This window comes from Leptosomus discolor, chromosome 2 (genome assembly GCF_034619465.1).
Source record: "Leptosomus discolor isolate bLepDis1 chromosome 2, bLepDis1.hap2, whole genome shotgun sequence".
NCBI lineage: Eukaryota > Metazoa > Chordata > Aves > Leptosomiformes > Leptosomidae > Leptosomus > Leptosomus discolor.
In genome coordinates, this window is record NC_141392.1 from 63526201 (window position 1) to 63536137 (window position 9937).

Consider the following 9937-nt stretch of genomic DNA (forward strand, 5'->3'; position numbering starts at 1 on the left):
TGGCTGATTTCAGTGCTGTTGTCTCCGTAGATTAAAAATAAACACTGCTGTATTTAAATCATCCAGTCTGGGGTCTGTCTTGCTGTTCATGTCTATCTGTGACACCTCTGCTAAAATAATGTCAATAAATGAGGCAACTGACATTGTCTTTCAGATCAGGAATAGCAGCTGTGGAAATATTTTGGCACTTTCCAAAGGCATGAAAATAAGTTTTTCATTTTGGTTTGGGTTTTGTGGTTTGGGTGGGTTTTTTTTTCCTTACTCAGTGTTGATTTCTGATGGGCGATCAGAAACAGACATACTAAATTCTATCTGTCTTTCTTCTTCCCTCTCTTCAAAGTCTTTAAATAGAGATTATGTCTACACAGAGCTTTGGCTAAAATTATCTACATCAGATGTAATTTTCAGTAGTTTTTAACTTCTTGGCTGTTCCAGTTCCTTTAATTAAATTAGCTGCTCTTCTCTCAGCTTCCTCCAGTCTGTCCTGTTAATAGTGGTGTGTCCTGATCAAAATGCAAAGCTGCACAGATGCTTTTTAGCCACCATGAAGGTGTCCTTCAGATGCTTGCAAGACTGTCATGTTTGGAAATGCACTCTGAACAACTCGGGCAACTTTTTTATTTTATTACTTAGGTGTCTTTCTACAAGCACACTTAGGGAATATGTTAGAATGCCAAAATTACCCAGTTCTTTCTGCGATATCATGTTCCTGAGAAGGATACCTCCAGTGTTGCATTGGACACTGAGACATCACTAAGAATGTAACTTAAGCAGGTCAAAAATCCATTTCCTTTTTTTTTGTGTTCTTTGCTTTAGTGGCCTGTAGCAGTCACTTGGGCAGAGAGTGTAAAGGAAAAAAGATGGGTACGAGGAGATCCTCTGGTCAATGAAGGGTTACTAAGCGTTGTGGTCCAAATGCAACCATAGGCTCAAGTAGTCCCTAAGCTGCTAATTACCAGAAGCCGGAGGGTATACCAGTCTCCTAGGAATTTCTCTAATCTCCTTTTGAGCTTATGGCCTCTAAGATGTCCAGTGGAAATTAATTCCACAGTTCCATTTTTCCCTTTGTTTCTTCTAAATTTGCTCTCCTAGTAATTTGGTGGAGCAAATAGTATAAAATATACGAGATTTTATAGCATAAAATTTAGAAGATTCATAGTCATGGTTTCCTCTTCTGTACCCCCCTTGTGATTGCATAGACTCCTCTTGTCTCAAAGGACATACTTCAAGTCTGTGAATCCTGGTCTAACACTACCAGTAGCACTGTCAGTGCAATGACAAATAAATATGAAGAACTGTTTTATCTATGAAGTCAGCTGATCAGTTGTATAGAGAAATTAATATGTTTGCAGAACCAAGAGACCTCTGTATTGTACCAATACTTGTTGAAGTACTGTGCTGTTTAATTTATATGAATGAGCAGTTGTTCTCTTCCCACCTCTTTCTTACCCCCTCCATCAAACTTTACTAGCTCTGGTAAAGTTATTGGCAGTCGATGGGGATGAAATAAGTAATAGGATACCTTATAGTGAATAATAACCTAATAATGATACGTTATAGAGCAGGCTTTATTAGCCCTAAAGCGTTTCACAGATTCTGCTCCTCATCTTGCAGATGTGGATCTCTGGCACAAAAGGGTGATGTGACTTGTGATCTCTCCCAGGCAGCCAGCAGGGTTTCTGTGTCTGCTCTCCGACTCAGTGCAGTGAAACATATTTTTCACTTTGAAATTTGCTCAGCATGTCCACAGATGAAAAAAAGGCGAGTGCCTTTCTGAGGAACAACTGGTGGTGGTTTGAAAAACTGGGAAAGGCTTGATATGAAAACCAGCATGTCGCTCTCACAGGAAATCTGGGCTTTGGATAAAGCATTGCCACTTTCAAAAGAGCAGTAATTATTTTCTGTCTCTTGGGAAGCATGTAAAACAATTCTGTAATTGTTTGTGAAGAGCTGGATGCCCAAAGAAGCCAGCAAATGAAAGTAAGCCATATGCCAATTACAGACAGGTTTTTTAAGACTAGTAAATGTACTGTCAGGAGAAAATTAGCCCATGAAACCAAGCCACCTGCTCAGAAATGGCTTGAGGAGACTGATAGCCTAGTTTCAATGAAGGAAAATTGCATCTGAGCCTTGCGGCTGAAGGATTTCCAAACAACCTGAATAGTTGTGATGTGGTCCAAATACGGAATAGGTACCCAAGATTGCCAGGATCTAACTGTTGAGGGCCTTAAGAAGCACCAGTGAAAGATCATATGATTTTTGAGTGTCAGTTGGGTACTTGCTCCTTGTCGAGGAGCTTATTGGTCCCATTACTGTCATCCTGTTCAATAAAGTAGCACCTTGGTTTCTCCCCTCTGGCAAGACAGGGCATGCCGTTGGCGAAGGCAGCAGGATTTGACAAGACAGCGTCTAATAAAAGGCTTGGGAGGGGAGGGGCAAGTCTGTGAGACAGGAGCCTGTACCTTCTCAGGAGAGTTTGTGTAACTGGAGAGTGTGTCTGTGCTTGTGCTGCTCCTGACTGGGGAGATGTGCAAGAGCTGGCTCATAAGGCAGCTCTGTTAAGTGGGAGATGGAAAAAGAAAGTGCAAGTTGACATGGGGGATGCCAGGAGGTGTTTCTTTCGGCTTGGGTGTGATCAGCGGGAGGAGTGCAGGATTGGGTAGTGCCTTGGAAACAAGCGCTAAGAACTGGTAGGGGAGGAGGGACTGAAAGGAGAACTGCATTGGTAAGGGAGTTTTTCTCTGGGTAAGTGGCAGGTAGAAGAGGCTGCTCCAAAAGGCAGGAGGTGATCCAAGAAATAACAAAAATGAGGGTGATCTTACCCAAGGGCAATTACATTGGTTTGCATGAAGAGGAAGGGTATGGCAAAGGTTATGAGAGCTGAAAAAGGTGTCAGAGGCTGTAAATTGCATTAGGTGGGTGGCTCAAGATAGCGGTGGTGCTGCAGGGGTTTTCTCACTGCTTCCCAGTGCAGTCACTTCTCAGAACTGCAGCGTCTATAAAGCTCTCTAGAGTTCTGGGTATCGTGTAGCCAAATGTAACTACCATCCTGGGTGTGGGAGGGAAGGCAGATCTAGTACTTGGCTGCAAAAAGCTTTTCAGCTGCGGTAGAAGTGTAGTTTTTATTTTACTGGCTAAAAGAATGCTCAGGATTAATGCAGACTTTTCTTGTAGTGTTGCTTTGAGGAGGACTAAATTTCTGTTCTAGCTGAAGTGTATGAGGAAATACCTGTGTTTCTCTTTCAGCAATCTCAACCCAGAGAAAAATGCAAATGAAAATGGAATGTCTATGCAGAATGATAACTTCGAAGAGATCATAAACCTGCCTATTGGTTCTAAACCATCCCGGCTGGATGCCATGAACAATGATGGAAGCAATAGTCCTGAAATTCCTCTGAATCCAATTCTAGCCTTTGAGGAAAAGGGGACTCTCTTGCCTCAGGTAGATAGTGTTCAAACGCATCAAACAGCAGGTATGTTTGCCGTGCTTCATTAACGCTTTTGTAATGTGATGTAATTTGACAGAGGACCTAGAGCTCTTAATTGATATAAATTGTTTGATTTAAGCATTTTTAAACCCCATGTTATTTGGGGAAAGGAGCACACCTCCTCTTTGTAAAGCTGTGCGTGCCCAGTACATACAGGTGCTGTGCAAATTATGGTGAGGCTTTATCTTTTCTTTGAGGGGGGCTTCCCAGTTACACCGCACTTTCTGCCAGTTGAAGTTGCTTGAAAATGTTTGCCCTGTGTTTTCAAACAGAAATAAGTGACAACTGCTGTTTCCTGCCTTATGATCGGCAATCGTGTTCCAGTTCTGCAAGTGTGATAGCTGATACGCACGTGCAGAAGGGGAGCTGGGACCTGCCTTCTGTGTAAAATTCTGGATGTTCCTCCCTCATCCAGTTCTTGCTGACATAAACACTGAGGGATGGTTTGCAGCACACTAGATTTTTCTGAACTGCATCACAAGCTTTAAAGGAGGTTAGGTAAACAAACACTAACTTAGCAAATTACATCAGACTACCATTTTCTGTGGCTAGAAAATGTAAGGAAAATACTCTTACAATGAAATAATTGCATAAATGCATAGCATTTTGAAGTAAGCATTGTCATTCTTTGCTGACCTGTCATTTTTGATACCTTCTGTTGTAGAAGTGATCTGATTGTTTCTTCTGAAGAACCAAAGGTGACATGAGCATCTCTGCAGTCAGTGGAGTTTCTTCCATGCTATGAAGGAGTTTTATTTTTTTCTCTCCAGGTTTTTTAAAGATTTCTTGAATATCTTTTTTTGGAAGGACTTTAGTAAAACCAGCAGAAAAAATGATGGGAATAGACTTGGATCACCTTTCTAATAGCTTTCATCACTAGAAAAATCATGCTTCACATGCATTACTTAATATGGCTTATTCCAACAAGCTTTTTCTGTTAGTAAATGGGTATTTCTGCATTCCTTAAGACACAAGACACTGGAATCTGAAAGCAATGGGCTGATTTGGGTGGTGGGACTGATTCTTTTTTTTAAAAGGTGGGTGTTGGTTTAAAAGTCATAATTGTAAAATTGGCAAAGAATATTTTACACTTTGTGGTTCTAATACTTGAAAAATACCTCATTGCTCTACAAGTAGAGTTAATGGGGTGTTTTATTTAAACCTGTTGGTTTAAATATTATTGCAGAGAACTCTAATTATGGGGGCAAAGTATAGGCTTCTGTATCAGGTTCTTGTAAATGTAATTCCTACAGGGACTTTCTGTAAACTTAAGATGTCACTATGATCTTGCATTTTCTCTAAAAACACAAAACAAGACAAGTTTTAAAATGTGAAAATTTGAAAGCATTATTTTTTCATGGACAAGAGGAAAACCTATTGTTCTCCTAGATGATGTATTTATTAATTTTGCTCAGTACAGAAATAAATTGTTTAATTGAATAAATTAGAAAAATGTGGTAAAATGATACTGCAAACTTGATTTTTTTTTAGTTACATCCTTGTTCACAATACTATAAACGATGTGTACGCGTACGTGCACACACACAAGGAAATACCTTGTTCCGAGTCCTGTAAACTGCTGCTGTTCCCAACGATGGAAGACTTTGCCTTATCAGACTATTGAAGACTGTGTGAAACGTGAAAGATTTGATTTTTGGATGATGAAGCAGGTTTGGGGATTTTTTTGGTTTTGCTCGTTTCAGAGCAAATGGAAAATGGTCGTCGTTTGTGCTTTTTATGTAGTGTGTGATTTTTATAAAGCAGTGCAGTTTGAGTGATAAGCAAGGCAATGCAGGTTGCTTTCTCTTTGGTTTGATGCTGATTTCTACTGTCATTGTTCCATCCCTTACTTTTGGTTTGAACTTTTGGGCAGAACTGTAAAATCTTGCACCTTTTTGTGCTTTGATAAACAATGCTGTTACAGGTAGAGCTCACTCTAGGTATTTCACTTTGAAGCACCAACCAGGGCTTGATGCATTGCTCACTGAAGTCAGTGAGTAGGTCCTTGGCGAGTGGAAACAGGGGGTTATGGGGGTTTCAGTTCATGCTACCAGAGAACGTACTGTTAAGATTAAGATTCCTGCACTTGCCTTTAGCGAGCACTGAGCTAGGCCTCTAGGAAGCTGTGCAGCAAGTCTGTGCTAGCAGAAGAAAATCTCTGAGACAAAGGCTTGAAGAATTTATGAAGAAATTACTTTCTGCTGCTGCCAAGCGTTCATCTTATACAGGAGATGGGATAAAAACAATGAAAATGCGATGAAAAAGAGACTTCATCTGCCAGAATATGTATGGAAGGGAAAAAACCAGCTATCAATAGTAGCTTGTGACACAGTAAAATGAATTTGGCTTCTTTCTTGCTTTCTTTAGTTTTCCATGTACATAGCCACAATATTTTGAAGTGTCCAAAATATGTAGTTTTTCTTTAAACCTATATATAGCATGTAACAAATAAAACTTGTTTGAAATATTTACTTCTATTTATATTTTCATTTTCTTGCATAGTTGAAACAGGAGTCAATCTGTGATGGAAAACTCTTCTTGCTACTCCCGATCTGCTAAAAACTTTTCTTCGGGTTTCCTCTAATCATTTTACCAGAAAATCAGTACAAGGTCACTTACAGCTAGAAACAGAGCAAAGAAATAGCCAGTAAGAATTAGCTTCAGTTTTAAGTCTGAGGATTCATTTAGGCTCAGGTTTAAATTATGTTGACCTTGATCTATTTAGGCTCAGGTTTCAATTATGCTGATCAATTTTTGTGAGACTTCAAAATGCTTGCTTCACTGTTTGCAGCAGAGATGAAAAGCCTGCTTCATTTCTCGTGTGTGGCTTTTTGGTTTGTTTTTTTGTTTTGTTTTCTTTAACAGGACTACAGTTAAAAATGATTTATAATTTGTATTCGTTCCACATTTGCTTCAAATGAGAGAAAATTTCTTCCTTATCAAGGGCCTGAGATACAAACTAAAAGCTAGGGAACTGGGAGTAGAATTAGGTGTATGAATCAAAAAAAAAAAAACCCCAACCACTAAAACAAAAATGAAAAGGAATTGAAATTTTAAGTCTTAGTTTAAACATCTTTAGATGCAGAGAAAAATAGTTTCTCTTCTGTTGAATGTTGTTCTTGATAATAGAACATGGTATCAAGTGAAGGCCCGCTCCTTTGCCTGCTATTGCAACTGGTTTTGTTGTTTGTACCATCAGAGGCAACACTTAACTACTCAGTGGGGTAGAGCTAGCAATTGCGGAAGTCAGACAGCTGTTCTGAAGGTCCGGAGCAGTAACCTTGCACAGCAGCGAGACTGTGTGCTTTGGAAGGACTCAGCTCCTTGCTTACATCTTAACAGCACAACTGTCATTCAGTGAGTTTATTCAGTACCTCACAACTACGGGGTTGTTCACCATTTCCTTCATTGTTTCACATATCTCTAGTCTCCTCATTCCTGATGAAGAATACTTCATTAGTTTCCTCCTTGCTAGGACTATGAAGTATTGTTTTCAATTAAATACCGAAGAAAACCAGACAGATTCTAATGCCATTACTTAATATTGCACGGATTTTCTTTTTGGAAAGTGATCTAGTGTCACCCAAGGAGTTTGAGATTTTCTGGTTTTATTCCTAGCTATGTCATTCAGCTCTCTGTAGTCCACTGTTTTAGTCAGTCCAGCTGCCCACAGCCGAGCACATGGGTCTTTCACTTGAGATTTCAAAATTCCTGTCAGACATGAGTATTGAAAATGCCACACTGCTTTATCTGAAGTTTCTGTCTGCCCTGTTCTTTAACAGGCCTTTTTACTGTGTTGCAGAAAGGCTTTTGAGTGTGGGTTTGGTTATTGTTGGTTTTTTGTTGGGTTTGTTTTGTGTTTGTTTTTTTTTTTAAACAGTACTATTGGAGAGACCTTGCAGTTATTAAAAGGAATTATTAACAGAAACGCCTCCCCCCAAGCACCAAAACTGAGCTTTGAGATTTGGGCCCCAATAAAATGCAATGTTGAGCTCTTATGTTTAACTATTATTATTGTTTAAAAACAGAATGATTTTTTAATTATTTTTTTAATCTCACTTTTATTCCATGTTTGTAGGCAGTAGCAGCTCTAAAGCTCTACATGCATGTGAGAGTTATACCATGGTCAGAAGTACCTCAAAAGACAGGCAACTCTTCAGACATGTTTTCATAAGAAACTATGCTACCTGGGAGCAGATGTTTGCCAGAACAGTGGTTCCAAAATGTCAGTATTCCAGCCAGTTCAACATGAAGCTCCATCCAGATTCTGGTATTTAAAAACAAGTGTATGGATCAAAGGTGGAATTGGATTGCTAATAGATTATGATTATTATTATTGTTGTTACTAGATTGCTATTCTCCTACAAATTAAACCTACATTGCTGGGTGAAAAACTGGCTGGATGGCCGAGTCCAGAGAGTTGTGGTCAATGGAGTTCAATCCAGTTGGCAGCCGGTCACGAGCAGTGTCCCCCAGGGCTCAGTACTGGGGCCACTCCTGTTTAACGTCTTTATCAACGATTTGGATGGGGGGTTGGAGTGCACCCTCAGTAAGTTTGCAGATGACACCAAGCTGGGTGGAAGCGTCGATCTGCCTGAGGGCAGGGAAGCTCTACAGAGGGATCTGGATGGGCAGGATCTCTGGGCCAAGGCCAATTCCATGAGTTTCAGTAAGGCCAAGTGCCGGGTCCTGCACTTCGGCCACAACAACCCCCAACAGCGCTACAGGCTTGGGGAGGAGTGGCTGGAGAGCTGCCAGGCAGAGAGGGACCTGGGAGTGTTGATTGACAGCCGGCTGAACATGAGCCAGCGGTGTGTCCAGGTGGCCAAGGTGGCCAACGGCATCCTGGCCTGTGTCAGGAATAGTGTTGTCAGCAGGAGCAGGGAGGTGATCGTGCCCTGTACTTGGCTTTGGTGAGGCCGCACCTCGAGTACTGTGTCCAGTTTTGGGCCCCTCTGTACAAGAAGGACACTGAGGTGCTGGAGAGGGTACAGAGGGGGGCTACCAAGCTAGTAAAGGATTTGGAGCATGTCTCGTGTGAGGAACGGCTGAGGGATCTGGGGCTGTTCAGCCTGGAGAAGAGAAGGCTGAGGGGAGACCCTATCGCTCTCTACAGCTACCTGAAAGGAGGTTGTAGCGAGGCAGGGGTCGGTCTGTTCTCCCTTGTAACAAGCGATAGAACAAGGGGAAATGGCCTTAAGCTGCACCCGGGGAGGTTCAGGCTGGATATTAGGCAGAATTTCTTTACCAAAAGGGTTGTCAGGCATTGGAACAGCCTGCCCAGGGAGGTGGTGGAGTCACCATCCCTGGCGGTGTTTAAGAGACGGGTAGATGTTGTACTTAGGGACATGGTTTAGTGGTGTTGGTAGAGCTAGGAAAAAGGTTGGACTCAATGATCTTGAAGGTCTCTTCCAACCAAAACTGTTCTATGATTCTATGATTTCAAGGCTCTGTGCCACAATTTTTTCCTGAAAAATACTGTTTTGATTGGCTAAAAGGTCTGTGAGACAGACTTTTGCTCTGGAGGAGAGGGAAGGTAAGGTTGTTCAGTATCCTGTATACATGTAAGAAAATTAGTTGAATTTAAACATACTACTACTTTTTTTTTAACTCCTTTTAAAATGAAATACCAATATCAAAATGTAAGATCAGTTCCTAATTTTGCCAGATTTGTTCACTTTTTCCTGTTGCAAGTACCATTGGAAATAATTTATCATTTGCAGAACACAGATTTCTGTATTCAAACACGTGACCCAAATCTTTCAAGGTAGCTGCTATATTCTGAACAAGCTCTATGTAACATCTACCTGCCACAATGTGCCTTTGCTCTTCTGCTGGAGAGTCGTGCCTACTGTGTATGCAAGGGTCAGCCTTAAGGCTTGCCCTATTGTTTCTTTTAAATTTCTTGCCATTTTTCTGAGTTGTCCCTCAGCAGTTACTTCCTGTAGTAACCTGTTAGGAGTTTGCTACCTTTATACTGTGTGTTAATTCAGTTATTTTCTAAAGTCAAATCCTGGAATGTGTTCTGAAATAAGGGACATAGACAATGACAAAATAAAGATGAATGCAGAGGAACCTGTGTACTTGAGAGATGCCTCTTCAGTAGCATCAGCCTCTTAGGTGAATAAAACGTCATGAATACAGTGCTGTTTTTTTGGAGGGAGTGGTGAGGAAACCAAAAACAAACCATGGAAGATTACCCAGGTGTTTTCTAAAGAGTTGGCCGGAAGATGGCTGTAGTCCTCAAGCACACTCGTGCAGCCGGCCCAAGTGTTTAAGGGATTGTCTTTTGACCTGCTCTGATTCTTGTTATCAGAACATCTCTTTTGTATGATGAAACTAAGTAGCAGAAAAACTTTAACTACAGGAACCAATGAAAAGAATTGTCTTCTATGACAGTTCAGGCTCTTGGGTCTGGTAAGTTTTCATAAGCCATGTGGCTTAACATA

General features: G+C 40.9%; 1 protein-coding gene across 1 annotated transcript in view; it reads left to right on the forward strand.

Moving 5' to 3' along the window:
- MAP7 (microtubule associated protein 7) overlaps window positions 1-3876 on the forward strand; it is a 104600-nt gene extending 100724 nt beyond the window's left edge. Inside the window, exons 17-18 of the mRNA XM_086460440.1 lie at window positions 3247-3473; window positions 3761-3876. Of these exons, the coding sequence (XP_086316566.1) occupies window positions 3247-3473; window positions 3761-3876 (343 nt within the window). The remainder of the gene's footprint in view (window positions 1-3246; window positions 3474-3760) is intronic.
- The last annotated feature ends 6061 nt before the right edge of the window (window positions 3877-9937 follow it).